Here is a 16,374-nt window from a genome sequence, read left to right on the forward strand (position 1 = left end):
TCAAAAATTTTTCATTTTTTGTGATTTTGCGATTTTTCAAAAAATTTACATTTTTTGTGATTTTTCAAAAAAATTTCATGTTTTGCGATTTTTCAAAAAATTATATATTTTGCGATTTTTCAAAAAATGTTCATATTTTGCAATTTTTCAAAAAATTTTCATTTTTTGCAATTTTTCAAAAATTGTTCATATTTTGCGATTTTTCAAAAATTTTTCATATTTTGTGATTTTTCAAAAAATTTTCATTTTTTGCGATTTTTCAAAAATTTTTCATATTTTGCGATTTTTCAAAAAAAATTCATTTTTGTGATTTTTTGCGATTTTTCAAAAAATTTTCATGTTTTGCGATTTTTCAAAAAAATTTCATATTTTGCAATTTTTCAAAAAAAAATCATTTTTTGTGATTTTTTGTGATTTTTCAAAAATATTTCGTTTTGCGATTTTTCAAAAAAAAATCATATTTTGCGATTTTTCAAAAAATTTTCATTTTTTTGTGATTTTTTTGTGATTTTTCAAAAAATTTTCAAGTTTTGTGATTTTTCAAAAAAATTTCATATTTTGCGATTTTTCAAAAAAATTCATTTTTTGTGATTTTTTGCGATTTTTCAAAAAAATTCATTTTTGTGATTTTTTGTGATTTTTCAAAAACTTCATTTTTGTGATTTTTTTGCGATTTTGTAAAAAAATTTCATTTTTTGCGATTTTTCAAAAAATGTTCATTTTTTGCGATTTTTCAAAAAATTTTCTTTTTTGCGATTTTTAAAAAAAATTTCTTTTTTGTGATTTTTTGCGATTTTTAAAAAAAATTTATTTTTTGTTATTTTTAAAAAAAAATTCATTTTTTGTGAATTTTCAAAAATTTTAATTATTTTAAATTGTTTATTATTTTTTATTTTTTGTGATTTTTTGTGCTTTTTCAAGATTTTATAATTTTTCATGATTTTTCTTGATCTTTCAAGATTTTTTCATTTTTCGTTATTTTTCGATTTCTCTAGATTTTTCGTGACACTGAAGCGGTTCCAGCAGTACATTCTCAGCAAAGAGATAGGCTTTATTTTATTTTTAAAATACTTTATTAAAAATATATATCATGCTGGCAACATTTCATGCAAACTACAACTTGTAACTCACAGAAACCCCCAAAGGACAGGCCTCTTCCTGCAGTGGCGGCCAGCTCCAGCTCATCGGGTTCTAGAGGTGACGGTGGATGCGCAGATGATGCGCTACTTGTGAAAAACCCTCAATGCTTTTGAAGCACAAGGTGCACAGCAAATTCATTGGTGTTCAATTTTTAAGTGTTGTGGTAATTCAGAGTGAAGTGTTAAAATTCTAGAGTTATATAAAGTGTCATACACTAAAGCTCCAGCAGATCTTTATGACACACAGACATCAAGAATCAGGATATGAACCTCAACCATGGTTGCTAAAAAGAAAAAAAGCTGCATATTTCATGCTGGGTGCCAGCATAGTACAAAGCTCCCAGCATGCATTGCATCATAAATAAATTATGCAGCTTTATGTTGTTACAATCTCTTTCTTTTTATTTATTTTGTGTTGTGTTTGGGAGGTAATATTTCAGTAGTTTTTTTAATTGATTTTTATTTTTTTTGTTTGTCACCATTATTGAGATTCAAAGACTAATTGTTGATGTCTGTGTGTTTTTAAGTGCTGCCATAGATCAAACATTCACATTGTAAATCATGCTTTTAAAGTCATTAATTGTTAAAGCTTCAGTGGTTTCATTTATGTATTTTATTTATTTCACACACATAACTAATTTGACACTGAATTAGAAAACAAGCAGGAGAAGATGGCTTTGATATCAAAGTTAATCTCTTCAGACTGACTCTGACATTTTCTTTTGAAATTTCATGCTACATGTAAGAATAGTGTGATTAGCACTAATAATTATAGCATCCAAATAAAAAAAAAACCATTTTATAGCAAGAAGTTGAAGAGCCCTACTAAAGCAGACTCTGTCCTCCATCATGGTGACTTCAAATGAACAACAGAAATTTCATAAAGAGCTTTTGTTCACATGACAGAATTAAAGCCAAAGCTCAGTAATAAGTGAAGCTCCATGATGAGTTGTTTAATGTGATGAGTTGTTTTAAAGATGTTGAAAATAAAAATAAATTTTATTGTGTAATTTGTTTATTTTTTTTTATTCATTATTATTTTATTTAAAGTTTTATTCTCAGTTAATTTCATCTTTGGTTTTGGCTACTGCTGCCAGTATTTTGATATACATTTTTCATATATTTTACACAATAAGAGTTTGCTAATTAACACTCTCTGAGTGGTAATTTTTTTAACACTTTCAAAAGTGTTATTTTAACACTTTTTATAGTGGTTCCCATATAAACACTGAGGGAGTGTTAATTTGAACTCTAAGGTAGTTAAATCTACAATCTAAAATTTGCAGTGTGTATAACCCTTTATTATTGTCTTTAATTGTTTATGTACCATAGCATAATCAATGAAACACAACATCAAAACACTGTGCTGATGAGATTGTCTTCTTGCTGCTTTGACACTGACTTTTGCCTATCTTGTGTTTTTTTTTTGTCCTTCTTTAGCAGTTGAGGACAAAGGCGGTCTGCCGAAGAAACCACTCAGCTCCTCTGAAAGACAAGGTATATCACATAATCAATGTCACTTATTAACATTTATTCATACTGTTGCAGCATAAACTACAGTTGAGGGCCCTCCTGTGAAATATTTATTCAAGCTAATGGAGCAAGGACATTTTCACAGTACTTACGATAGTATATTATCTTCTGAAGAAAGTTTTATTTGTTTTATTATTTATGTTTTTTTTATTGGCTACAGAACAAACAGTGTTAAGCTAGTTAAGCCTTTACTTTCTCAATCTAAATATGGTAGCACATCAGAATAATAGTCCTTTAGTTAATCAATTTACTAACACTAAGTGTCACCAATCTTGTGCCGCATTTATTAATTACAGTTCAACATTAATGCATTATTAAAATCCAAAGTTGTGCTTGTTGACATTACTTAATGCACAGTGCATTAATGAACTAATGTTATTTAACTTAAACATTAAATCGTTAACAAAGATGAATGAATACTGTAATTAATGTATTAAACTTCTAAGTCATGTCAGTAAATGCATTAACTAATATTAACTAATGGACTATTACTCTAAAGTGTTACCTTAAAGGGTGACACTTTACAATAAGTTTGTATTAGTTAATGTCAAAGCATTTACTACCATAAACAAGCAATGAACAATACACTTAATGCAGTATTTGTTCGTGTTACAGTCATCCATGCCAACTCACAGTCCATCAACTAAGCATTAAATATTATTTTAATAAAGCATTAGTACATGTTGAACTATGATTAAAAATGTTGTACAAGCATTGTTCATAATTAGTTCATGTTAATAAATACATTATCTAATGAAACCTTATTGTAAAGTGTGACCCAATATTATATACTGTCATCATGGTAAAGATAAATTATGAGAAATTAGTTATTAGAACTATTATGTTTAGAAATGTGCCTGAACAAGTCCTCTCTCCATTACACATAAATTGTGAAAAATAAACTCAAATTTAACAGGGGGGCTTATAATTACGGCTTCAACTGTATGCAATAATAAATAAAAGTCGTCACACTAAGACACTGTGTTCTGATAATCACAACTGTGCTCATTTAGGAGCCGGGGAAGCAAAGAGAAGAAAACGTTCCTGTGAAGATCTTTCACAGAAGCCCCACTCAGACTCTCCACTGTCTGCTGTAAGTTCATCGTTTGTACATCACAATTAGGTGGTGTATATACTCCTGAATACAGTTTTGTGAGCATAGATGGGGAGACTGTGCAAAAAGTATGAATATGTCAATGAAAAAGGTTTTACCTATTATACACTGTAAAAAATTGCTGTTAAAAAACGGTCAGATTCTACAGTAAAATAATGTTTTTTCACTAAAACAGTAATATTCTGTTAAAAACAGTGCTTTCTGGGTAACATTTTTGTTTTCGAGAAAGTAACCAACTGCAGAAAACTGTAAGCTAACAGAGTTCAGATTCGATGTTTTGAAGTCTGTGTTTGAAATCACACTTTGTGTCCTTGTTCACTATTTCATACACTAGTTAACTAATATAGTTCACCTGACAGAGTTAATAAACACTAATGAGTGAATTCAGACACTGATGAACACCTGCTGTTAATAATCACAATTACTGAAGAAAATAAACAAGAAACACAAACAGTGACTTGAGTTATAACATTAAATAAAATCAAGTAAAATAAAACAGCTTCAGTCTCAGCAGAGGATCATTAAACAACTCCACAAACAACAGCAGACACACACTTATTACTGACTGATTTGACGTCCATACTATTCTCATTGAGATCCAACAGAAATTAAGGTGTTTTTTGTGTCACCGTAATGGAGTGAGGGGCTGGTTTAGTTGGGCTCTTCACCCTTGAACTCATTTAAGAAGACTTTCCAACTGCTGTAATACAGAGTTTACAAAACGTTTGTACTATAGCAATAAAGTTGGAAAGTCAATAAATAGAGAAATCTATTTGTCTGAAATTAGTTCTGATAAATGTTTTGGTATAAATCTGGAAGAAGGGCCTCATGCAATAGATTTTATGCTTAGTTGCAGGTATTAATTTAATTAATGAGAAGTGGAAACAGAAAATATACCTCCGTAATTACTTAACAGTTAAGAAATAACATACAAAAACAGTTCAGTCATGAGAAATACACACTCAGACCTCATGAATCTGACCTTGTATCTCAACAATGGTAACATCTCAAATGTTTCATGCTGCAATGCATGCTGGGAGTGGCACGGTACAAATCTCCCAGCATGCATTGCGGTATAAATAAATGTTGTATAATGGTCTAACAGTTTTCTTTATTTGTGTTTGATTCTGCTGTTGTTTATGTTTAGACTTTCAGTTGCCTGTTTGTGAGTTAAACTGTTAATTTTGTTAGTTGTCACCATTATTGAGGTTCATATGCTGATTATTGATGTCTCTTTGAGTGCGATTTACACCATAGAGCAGTGTTATTGTCCAAGATATTCTTAAAAACTTCCAGAAATCATTGCCATATATATATACATATAATGTAAAACAATAGATTTAACATTGAATAGGAGCAGTATTAATAGCAACGTGAACATCACCAGATCTTATTAAGGTTTTTGGCTGGCTTGCCTCAACAAAGGAGCTTCTTAAACAAAGTTCTTAACAATTGCAGCAGCCAAGATATATAAATGTTCACAATGACAGGGCTGAGAGCCCAACTAAAGCAAACACTGTTCTCCATGATGGTGACGTAAAACTTTCACTTTTTCTCAAGAAGAACTTTAGTAGATGTTATACAAAAATACATGTATTAAGTAATAAGTGTAGCTGGTGATGATGTTTGTAGAGTTGTTTAATCATCCGCTGATCATTTAAATGATTTAATCATTTGTTGTTCTTCAGGTTATTTCATTATAAAGCTGTGACTAAAGTTTTGTATGTTCTGTTCTTGTTTTCTCCCTTCAGTATTTCTTCATTTGTTCATTGTTAATCCTCAATTATCATTTAATTAGTCAGTTAATTAATGAATTTACTTCAGCTTTGCTCCATGTTTCTTGAACACTCAGTAGTGTGGACACTTCAATAAAAACTGAAGTATATGCTCTGGGGTTTAAAGGGTTAAAGGTGTGAGAGGTAAAAACACAGTGTAAAATGTATTTTAACAGTAATATACTGTTAATTTACACAACGGAAGTAGACTGTAAAAAAACAGTAGATTGCTGGCAACCACAGCTGCCAGTAGATTACTGTTAAATCAAGGAAAAAACAGTATTTTACTGTAAAACCTGAAGCTAATTTCTTCTGTCTGTCACCGTTGTGGAGGAGAGTAGAGCCAGTTTATGAGTTAAAGATGAACAATGAACTGCTGATGTTATTCTGCATGTTTCTCTATTTAAAGATAGCGGCTGTTTAGTTGCTGATGCAGTCATAATCTCTCTGGTGATTCCAGATTTACATGAATGTGTGTTGTTGTGAAAAATAAGACATTAGAGTTAAACCGAACTTTTCTAATTAACTAAAATAAGTTATCATTATAAGTATGCTTCTAAGCATATATAGCACATTACTTCATAAACTCATTCAGCAGTTGACCAAGTTGAGGCAGTTGCTTTCAGTGAGCAAAATGAGTTCACTTGAGTATTTTGTAAATCAATGTAGTCCATGTATTTTTACAGCAACATACTGTAAAATAACAGTACATTGCTGGCAACTGCAGCTGCCAGTATTTTACTGTTTTTTAACGGGACAATTTTTAACAGTGTACTTACTTTGTTGAAGGCTCCTGCATCGACTTCTTTATTGGAGGCTCCTGCGTCAGCCTCATCAGTTCCTGGCCAGTCTTCTTCATCGGCTCCTGCATCAGCCTCATCAGTTCCTGGCCAGTCTTCTTTATCGGCTCCTGCATCAGCCTCATCAGTTCCTGCCTTGGGTTCTTCATCAGCTCCTGTATCAGCCTCATCAGTTCCTGCCTTGGCTTCTTCATCGGCTCCTGTTTCAGCCTCATCAGTTCCTGCCTTGTCTTCTTCATCAGGTCCTGTATCAGCCTCATCAGTTCCTGCCTTGGCTTCTTCTGACGTTCAACCTAGAAGGTCATCTGGTGGGTCAACACACAGTGACCCAGCACATTCTGAGGTAACTGTCAAAGTACTCTGTGGATGTTAAGATAAGAAAAATTTATACTTTAATACTAAAAAAATCAACTTTAATTGATTTTAACACCGTTTTGTCTCGGTTATTCTAATTACCAGGTGTCATTTAAGGGTTGGCACAAGATGTGGGAGTCTGGACATACTGTGGCTGAAGGAGAATGCTGAAAGGGGACTCTTTCAGAGGGCCATGTCTTATAAAGACAAATATGGAAACAGAAAGTGGAGGAAAGTCCTGAAGGATGACCGGATGTGGTTTCACCCTCCAGAATTTCCTGGAGTGGTGGAAGGAAAAGTCCCCTCAGCTTTTTTCGCAGCTCCGTTTTTTTCTGGAGACCAGTCGGTGTGTGGCGTTACAGTCTTCGGTGCCCAAGGTCTGACTGCCCAGCACGCACCAATCAGAAGGCTTTTCTCCACCGTTGTGGCTATTCATCCACGGTAAGACAGATCTGCCACATGTCTGGCTGGTACTCCATGCTGACTGAGGTCCTAGCATGCGACGCCTGTAGAAAGGCTGCAAAGGAGTCGAAAGAGCATACTTTTGGTCGTTTCCTGTTATGGGATCAGTGCATCCTTAACCAGCTCAGTCCAGCTCACAGAGCGGTGTTTCCTGCTGTCTTGACGCTACGGTGAGTCTCTAGCAGAATACAAATCATTGTGAAATTATGCAGAGTCTTAAAAAAAGTTAAGATTCACCATCATCTAATGATTGTGTTGCTCCTATGATTCTAGGCGTGGCGTGGACAAGCAGGTGATCCGTCTGATGAGGGATCGCACTGAGGGAAACACCATGGTGAAGGTTTGGAGACAGGTGCAGGAGAGCCACTGCGGGGACTATCTGCAGAGAAAGGACTTGTACACCACTCTTCTCAGCCAGTACAACAAACCTGGGAAGATCATCAGCGCCTTGAACAAGCTTGACCTCGATGACCGCAGCATCCAACAATTCGACAGCCTCTACTCTGCACGCTGGGGCAATGCTCTGTTTGGCCGCACCAGTGGAGATCCGACTGAGGCGTCCCTGGTGCAGAAGTTCAAGTTCAGCAAGCGGTACTCAGCCGCACACTTGGTGGACTCCAGAAAGGACCGGCTGATGTACTGCCTGGTCAAACAGCTGTGGCTTCATCCTGGTGTTGGAGGAAAAGCTAAAGGGTCACCGCTGAAACAGCAGATCACTAAACTGTACCAGCGTGTGCAGCAGAGAGTGACGGTGGACGATGATCAGCTCAGCAAACTTGGGATTCCCATCCTGAAAATAAATTCAAAGTGCGTGAGCGAGTTCATCAGGAGGCAGGAGGCGCTGTCAGCCACAAATGTCATCGACCAGGGTCTGTCTGTCCTCCGTCGTCACCAGAGCGTCTCCAGCACCAGCCAGCCCCCCGCTGAGGAGCTTCCAGAGGAAAGACCCCATACCAGCCGGCCTCCAGTGCAATATCCTATCACCACTTCTCTGGCCGGCACCCGAAAGTTGAAGCAAAGGCTCCCGCAAATCTTACCTGTCCCTCCCTCTGCTCTTGCTCAACCAGTTCCTGCGCCGGCCCATTCAATGCCCGCAGGACTCCGGCACACACACACTCCGCTGACTGCACCTCCCGCTGTTTCCTTGCCGCAGGCATCCACTCCGCCACTGTTGCCCTCAAGATCAACAGTCTAAAAGAGGAAAAAGGCAGAACTCAGTGGCTCTGGACATCCAACCTCAGTGAAGGTTTACATCTGTGCTCTGTGTGGCCAACCAACTCAAGGCCACAAGAAATACAGAAAGAAGAGCTACTGTGAGAGCTCCAAAGCCTCCACATTCACAAACCTTGCTGGGCAGACGTTTGACTGTTTTGAAGACTTTAAAAGGGCTGTGGACATTCTCTTGGGCTCTCAGTCTCAGGCCTCCGAGTCTGTCTAACTGGACCTCTATCCATGTTATTGTTGCAAAAATGTATATGTTATAATAACAGTTGGTTGTTTGAGAGTTTACAGTGTTTTACACTAATTTGTTAATTTTTGCAACACTGTTATTGATGCATAAATGTTATATTAACATTTATTTGTTTTAAAGTTTACAGTTTTTTACAGTTTGCACTAATTTGTTCATTGTTGTTACACTTATTGTTGCACAAATGTATGTAATATTAACAGTTGATTGTTTCAGAGTATAAATCGTTTTAAACTGATTTGTAGATTGTAATTTATTGTTGCAAAAATGCAACCGTTTACAGTTTGCACTAATTTGTTGATTGTTGTTATTTTTTGCAGAAATTAATGTTTTATTAACATTTGATTGTTTAAGTTTACAGTGTTTTACACTAATTTGTTGATTGTTGCAGAAACTAATGTTATATTAACATTTGTTTAAGTTTACAGTGTTTTACACTAATTTGTTGATTTTTGTAACACTGTTTTGTTGCAGAAATGTATGTTATATTGTTTTACAGTTTACAGTATTTCGTTGATTGTTTTCTTGTTTTTTTATTTATGTTTAATAATTATATAATATTAGGTTAAAGTATTTTAATAACTACTTTTTGATTACAAATGTTGCTTTTTATACTTTAATTGTTAGCCTTGTTTTTTTTAAAGGAACTTTTTTTTTTTATATATCTGAATGCTTGACCAGGCAGCAATTTTTTGTTAATATATACAGATATATTCTTATATCTATAACTGCTATCAATAATATTATAACTAATTATAGTGATAGTAATGTGTTTTTATTTATTATGTACAAAGCATATGTATACATTTTTATGTCAGGCAGGTCTAACAATATGTTTAGAACTTTTCTTTTGCACTTTTAATAAATTTGGATAATAAAATACAACCTCGTGTTTGTTTTTGTATTTGTGGGAATGACTTCATTAGTTTTTAAAAATTGCCTAAATCATTTGAATTTAATTTAGAATCATATTATCTAACTCTATGACAATAATATGCAGTCTATTTTAAAAGTAATCTCTGGTACAGGTGCTCTGAAAAGTCTATTGCTCCTCTGTGTTTTTCCAAGTCCAGCTCTGGAGTCGAAGACAGCTTATCCTGTTGCCGCCAGATGGGATGCCACTGGATTCATCCTTAAACCACACTCCAACATCAAGCTTCACCTGCAACACACAAATACCACTTGGTTAATATGGTGTAAAAAAAAAAAAAAAAAAAAGTACATTAATCAAATATCCTATGACATTACACTCTCAAACTAGAAATGTTGTAATTTGTTACAAAGTAGTTAGGTACTATAATTAAAATACTCACCCAGTGACAAAGTAAGGGATTATTGTTAATTTTATGTAATTGTATTACTGCTATTAGAAATATGATGGTATATCTGTATAATATAATAGAACAGAAGCTAAATATAATTTGCATTTTTTTGTTATACAAACATATTTAAGAATAATTCTACTAAACATTATGCATTTATAAAACAAGTTTGACCTTTAATTACTACTATTAATTATATTACATATGAATATTTTATTTATAAAACTGATATTACATATATTAATTTATATATTCCATTTGTTGAGGTTTATGGGGATTTTGAGTGAACTTATTAAATTTTAATAACAAACTTATTAAATGATCATTTCATAGTTTACTTTTGTGCACAGTTAGAGTTGTTTGCTTAAATTTCAAAAGCACCACACTATATAGAACGTGTTCTGACAGCTAATACTATTTGTTTTGATGACATCACCAGGGGGTTGTTCACTCGCAAAAGCAGTTCATTCATGGTTTTCTGAAACACAATCAATCAATCAGATGCTGTAATTGCCTACACATCTATAATGGAGTTTGCACGCCGTACAGGTCGAACGCCATTCGCAGGGGTCAGCGTGGCCGGAGTGCAATGGCCAAGCCTCGCCCTGGGGGAACCACCTTCTTGATCATGGTATCTCCCCTGCCAGGTAAGTATGAGTTGCCGGGCGGCGCAAATGGCAGCCGCCGTTTTCTATCGGCCGTACTCCAGGGCGGTGATGCCCAGCCACCGAGCATGGGGAATGGGCCAGCAACCCCTGTCTCCTGACGGCGCTGTACTTGCAGCAGACGTGCCTGTGCCTGCAAACCACTCGCTAGTAACTGTGGCAACGCATGAAGAGTTTGAGCTTCCTCCAGATGCTTGCTCTGTGTTTTGTCATCAGTTGGGGCTGCCAACACATGGATTCCACCGGACGCACTCGATCTGGGGATAACAGACCCTCTATGGGGGGAGGGGAGGGGATCCTCCTGTTCTTTCTTTCTTTTCCTCCATCTGTTTTCTTTCTCTACAGATGCCGTTTTTCTCTGCTTAGTTTCTGATTTGGTCTATTTGGACATGTCGACCTCCTGCTTTGCTGCGGTTCGGACCGCCTTTGCCTAGAGCTCCGTGCTTTGCACTCTTGCCTTGTATGTTTTGTGTCCTGTTTTCTTACGTCAGCCTATCAGCACAGTGCTCAAACGACATAGCTTGAAGAAGACGACGGGATCTACAAACGTTCCGCAAAAGAACTTCACTGACGGAAGCGGAAGCGCTAACGAAACAACCTCCCGCTGCAAGCACCTTACATTCCTGGGACGGGAAACCACCGACGGCTGGCTGCGAAATTGCCTCTGGTTCAGATTGGTTTAGAACCGTCCCTCTGCCCAAAACGCCACAGACGTCTGCAAAAGATTGCAGTTCTTGAAACAAAGTTACCTCTGATCCGAGCCGAAGCGTTCGCTTACTTAATGGCAGATAAAATGATGACCTTTCACACGGTCTGCATTCGTTCCGTCAGTAACAGCGGCAGGCCGGTAAAAATAAAATTCTGACATTCCACAGGGCACACTCGCTTGGCGGACAAAAGCCACCGGGGGCTCTCTTTGCGTGTTCCTTCACCTGGTCAAACCGCTTTGAGGGGGGACCTTCGAGTAGTTTTCGGCGTCAGAACAGACTCTTCTAGCGACGGGTGGGCAGGCCTTCCACAGGCGCGCGCGGCTCTACTGGAGCAAAAGAGGCTTGGCAGAGGACGAGGAAGAGAGGGAAGCGCCGCTCCAGCGAGGGGGTGCTCGCTGCAGAGCCATTCGAGGAGAGCTGAGCTCCAGCGAGGGGGAGCATGAGCTGTCGCTCCTCCTCCTGTAAGCTGTTTTAATGCGTACACCAACCCCACCCCTAACCCTACCCCCAGTGACATCACTCGTAGAAGAAGTGCAAAAAAGGTGGAGCTCAAGCTTAAGCTCCCCCTCGCTGGAGCTCAGCTCTCCTCAAATGGCTCTGCAGCGAGCACCACTTGGCTCCAGCCGGGTCCGACGCTACCGCCTGAACTCTGTCTTGAACCACTGTGCTCAGGGGAGAGCGCGAACGCAGTCCCCCACTACCAGAAATTATGCAGTCGAGATTCCCACATTTGGGGAATTCGCAGGGGTCAGCGTGGCCGGAGTGCAATGGCCAAGCCTCGCCCTGGGTGAACCACCTTCTTGATCATGGTATCTCCCCTGCCAGGTAAGTATGAGTTGCCGGTCGGCGCAAATGGCAGCCGCCGTTTTCTATCGGCCGTACTCCAGGGCGGTGATGCCCAGCCACCGAGCATGGGGAATGGGCCAGCAACCCCTGTCTCCTGACGGCGCTGTACTTGCAGCAGACGTGCCTGTGCCTGCAAACCACTCGCTAGTAACTGTGGCAACGCATGAAGAGTTTGAGCTTCCTCCAGATGCTTGCTCTGTGTTTTGTCATCAGTTGGGGCTGCCAACACATGGATTCCACCGGACGCACTCGATCTGGGGATAACAGACCCTCTATGGGGGGAGGGGAGGGGATCCTCCTGTTCTTTCTTTCTTTTCCTCCATCTGTTTTCTTTCTCTACAGATGCCGTTTTTCTCTGCTTAGTTTCTGATTTGGTCTATTTGGACATGTCGACCTCCTGCTTTGCTGCGGTTCGGACCGCCTTTGCCTAGAGCTCCGTGCTTTGCACTCTTGCCTTGTATGTTTTGTGTCCTGTTTTCTTAGGTCAGCCTATCAGCACAGTGCTCAAACGACATAGCTTGAAGAAGACGACGGGATCTAAAAACGTTCCGCAAAAGAACTTCACTGACGGAAGCGGAAGCGCTAACGAAACAACCTCCCGCTGCAAGCACCTTACATTCCTGGGACGGGAAACCACCGACGGCTGGCTGCGAAATTGCCTCTGGTTCAGATTGGTTTAGAACCGTCCCTCTGCCCAAAACGCCACAGACGTCTGCAAAAGATTGCAGTTCTTGAAACAAAGTTACCTCTGATCCGAGCCGAAGCGTTCGCTTACTTAATGGCAGATAAAATGATGACCTTTCACACGGTCTGCATTCGTTCCGTCAGTAACAGCGGCAGGCCGGTAAAAATAAAATTCTGACATTCCACAGGGCACACTCGCTTGGCGGACAAAAGCCACCGGGGGCTCTCTTTGCGTGTTCCTTCACCTGGTCAAACCGCTTTGAGGGGGGACCTTTCGAGTAGTTTTCGGCGTCAGAACGGGCTCTTCTAGCGACGGGTGGGCAGGCCTTCCACAGGCGCGCGCGGCTCTACTGGAGCAAAAGAGGCTTGGCAGAGGACGAGGAAGAGAGGGAAGCGCCGCTCCAGCGAGGGGGTGCTCGCTGCAGAGCCATTCGAGGAGAGCTGAGCTCCAGCGAGGGGGAGCATGAGCTGTCGCTCCTCCTCCTGTAAGCTGTTTTAATGCGTACACCAACCCCACCCCTAACCCTACCCCCAGTGACATCACTCGTAGAAGAAGTGCAAAAAAGGTGGAGCTCAAGCTTAAGCTCCCCCTCGCTGGAGCTCAGCTCTCCTCAAATGGCTCTGCAGCGAGCACCACTTGGCTCCAGCCGGGTCCGACGCTACCGCCTGAGCTCTGTCTTGAACCACTGTGCTCAGGGGAGAGCGCGAACGCAGTCCCCCACTACCAGAAATTATGCAGTCCAGATTCCCACATTTGGGGAATTCGCAGGGGTCAGCGTGGCCGGAGTGCAATGGCCAAGCCTCGCCCTGGGTGAACCACCTTCTTGATCATGGTATCTCCCCTGCCAGGTAAGTATGAGTTGCCGGGCGGCGCAAATGGCAGCCGCCGTTTTCTATCGGCCGTACTCCAGGGCGGTGATGCCCAGCCACCGAGCATGGGGAATGGGCCAGCAACCCCTGTCTCCTGACGGCGCTGTACTTGCAGCAGACGTGCCTGTGCCTGCAAACCACTCGCTAGTAACTGTGGCAACGCATGAAGAGTTTGAGCTTCCTCCAGATGCTTGCTTTGTGTTTTGTCATCAGTTGGGGCTGCCAACACATGGATTCCACCGGACGCACTCGACCTGGGGATAACAGACCCTCTATGGGGGGAGGGGAGGGGATCCTCCTGTTCTTTCTTTCTTTTCCTCCATCTGTTTTCTTTCTCTACAGATGCCGTTTTTCTCTGCTTAGTTTCTGATTTGGTCTATTTGGACATGTCGACCTCCTGCTTTGCTGCGGTTCGGACCGCCTTTGCCTAGAGCTCCGTGCTTTGCACTCTTGCCTTGTATGTTTTGTGTCCTGTTTTCTCACGTCAGCCTATCAGCACAGTGCTCAAACGACATAGCTTGAAGAAGACGAGGGGATCTACAAACGTTCCGCAAAAGAACTTCACTGACGAAAGCGGAAGCGCTAACGAAACAACCTCCCGCTGCAAGCACCTTACATTCCTGGGACGGGAAACCACCGACGGCTGGCTGCGAAATTGCCTGTGGTTCAGATTGGTTTAGAACCGTCCCTCTGCCCAAAAGGCCACAGACGTCTGCAAAAGATTGCAGTTCTTGAAACAAAGTTACCTCTGATCCGAGCAGAAGCGTTCGCTTACTTAATGGCAGATAAAATGATGACCTTTCACACGGTCTGCATTCGTTCCGTCAGTAACAGCGGCAGGCCGGTAAAAATAAAATTCTGACATTCCACAGGGCACACTCGCTTGGCGGACAAAAGCCACCGGGGGCTCTCTTTGCGTGTTCCTTCACCTGGTCAAACCGCTTTGAGGGGGGACCTTCAAGTAGTTTTCGGCGTCAGAACAGACTCTTCTAGCGACGGGTGGGCAGGCCTTCCACAGGCGCGCGCGGCTCTACTGGAGCAAAAGAGGCTTGGCAGAGGACGAGGAAGAGAGGGAAGCGCCGCTCCAGCGAGGGGGTGCTCGCTGCAGAGCCATTCGAGGAGAGCTGAGCTCCAGCGAGGGGGAGCATGAGCTGTCGCTCCTCCTCCTGTAAGCTGTTTTAATGCGTACACCAACCCCACCCCTAACCCTACCCCCAGTGACATCACTCGTAGAAGAAGTGCAAAAAAGGTGGAGCTCAAGCTTAAGCTCCCCCTCGCTGGAGCTCAGCTCTCCTCAAATGGCTCTGCAGCGAGCACCACTTGGCTCCAGCCGGGTCCGACGCTACCGCCTGAGCTCTGTCTTGAACCACTGTGCTCAGGGGAGAGCGCGAACGCAGTCCCCCACTACCAGAAATTATGCAGTCCAGATTCCCACATTTGGGGAATTCGCAGGGGTCAGCGTGGCCGGAGTGCAATGGCCAAGCCTCGCCCTGGGTGAACCACCTTCTTGATCATGGTATCTCCCCTGCCAGGTAAGTATGAGTTGCCGGGCGGCGCAAATGGCAGCCGCCGTTTTCTATCGGCCGTACTCCAGGGCGGTGATGCCCAGCCACCGAGCATGGGGAATGGGCCAGCAACCCCTGTCTCCTGACGGCGCTGTACTTGCAGCAGACGTGCCTGTGCCTGCAAACCACTCGCTAGTAACTGTGGCAACGCATGAAGAGTTTGAGCTTCCTCCAGATGCTTGCTTTGTGTTTTGTCATCAGTTGGGGCTGCCAACACATGGATTCCACCGGACGCACTCGACCTGGGGATAACAGACCCTCTATGGGGGGAGGGGAGGGGATCCTCCTGTTCTTTCTTTCTTTTCCTCCATCTGTTTTCTTTCTCTACAGATGCCGTTTTTCTCTGCTTAGTTTCTGATTTGGTCTATTTGGACATGTCGACCTCCTGCTTTGCTGCGGTTCGGACCGCCTTTGCCTAGAGCTCCGTGCTTTGCACTCTTGCCTTGTATGTTTTGTGTCCTGTTTTCTCACGTCAGCCTATCAGCACAGTGCTCAAACGACATAGCTTGAAGAAGACGAGGGGATCTACAAACGTTCCGCAAAAGAACTTCACTGACGAAAGCGGAAGCGCTAACGAAACAACCTCCCGCTGCAAGCACCTTACATTCCTGGGACGGGAAACCACCGACGGCTGGCTGCGAAATTGCCTGTGGTTCAGATTGGTTTAGAACCGTCCCTCTGCCCAAAAGGCCACAGACGTCTGCAAAAGATTGCAGTTCTTGAAACAAAGTTACCTCTGATCCGAGCAGAAGCGTTCGCTTACTTAATGGCAGATAAAATGATGACCTTTCACACGGTCTGCATTCGTTCCGTCAGTAACAGCGGCAGGCCGGTAAAAATAAAATTCTGACATTCCACAGGGCACACTCGCTTGGCGGACAAAAGCCACCGGGGGCTCTCTTTGCGTGTTCCTTCACCTGGTCAAACCGCTTTGAGGGGGGACCTTCGAGTAGTTTTCAGCGTCAGAACAGACTCTTCTAGCGACGGGTGGGCAGGCCTTCCACAGGCGCGCGCGGCTCTACTGGAGCAAAAGAGGCTTGGCAGAGGACGAGGAAGAGAGGGAAGCG

At 41.6% G+C, this 16,374-nt stretch overlaps 3 protein-coding genes, 1 long non-coding RNA gene, 3 other non-coding genes and 1 pseudogene across 7 annotated transcripts in view; 1 reads left to right on the forward strand and 7 right to left on the reverse strand.

Annotated features, from left to right (window-relative positions):
- LOC101886199 (uncharacterized) overlaps positions 1-16,374 on the reverse strand; it is an 883,799-nt gene that overhangs the window by 746,166 nt on the left and 121,259 nt on the right. The gene's annotated exons all lie outside the window — the stretch shown is intronic.
- Positions 1-16,374, reverse strand: part of LOC148680967 (uncharacterized) — a 663,035-nt gene that overhangs the window by 475,049 nt on the left and 171,612 nt on the right. The gene's annotated exons all lie outside the window — the stretch shown is intronic.
- Positions 2,419-6,621, reverse strand: LOC148681022 (uncharacterized). The gene is made up of 2 exons (XM_088650832.1): positions 6,341-6,621; positions 2,419-2,624 (listed from the first exon to the last, which is right to left on the reverse strand). The coding sequence occupies exons 1-2, from the start codon at positions 6,619-6,621 to the stop codon at positions 2,576-2,578; spliced, it is 330 nt and encodes a 109-aa protein (XP_088506958.1). The 3' UTR covers positions 2,419-2,575.
- Positions 7,093-10,601, forward strand: LOC148681023 (uncharacterized). Its single transcript, XM_088650584.1, has 2 exons — positions 7,093-7,347; positions 7,451-10,601. The coding sequence occupies exons 1-2, from the start codon at positions 7,175-7,177 to the stop codon at positions 8,370-8,372; spliced, it is 1,095 nt and encodes a 364-aa protein (XP_088506710.1). The 5' UTR covers positions 7,093-7,174; the 3' UTR covers positions 8,373-10,601.
- On the reverse strand, positions 10,508-10,622 carry LOC148681024 (U1 spliceosomal RNA; annotated as a pseudogene).
- On the reverse strand, positions 12,012-12,175 carry LOC148681025 (U1 spliceosomal RNA). The gene has a single exon (XR_015944579.1). It is a non-coding gene; the product is annotated as a U1 spliceosomal RNA (small nuclear RNA).
- LOC137494284 (U1 spliceosomal RNA) lies at positions 13,566-13,729 on the reverse strand. Its single transcript, XR_015486454.2, has one exon. It is a non-coding gene; the product is annotated as a U1 spliceosomal RNA (small nuclear RNA).
- Positions 15,119-15,282, reverse strand: LOC148681026 (U1 spliceosomal RNA). Its single transcript, XR_015944107.1, has one exon. It is a non-coding gene; the product is annotated as a U1 spliceosomal RNA (small nuclear RNA).

Source organism: Danio rerio, chromosome 4, assembly GCF_052040795.2.
Source record: "Danio rerio strain M-AB ecotype USA chromosome 4, GRCz13ab, whole genome shotgun sequence".
Taxonomy (NCBI): Eukaryota; Metazoa; Chordata; class Actinopteri; order Cypriniformes; family Danionidae; genus Danio; species Danio rerio.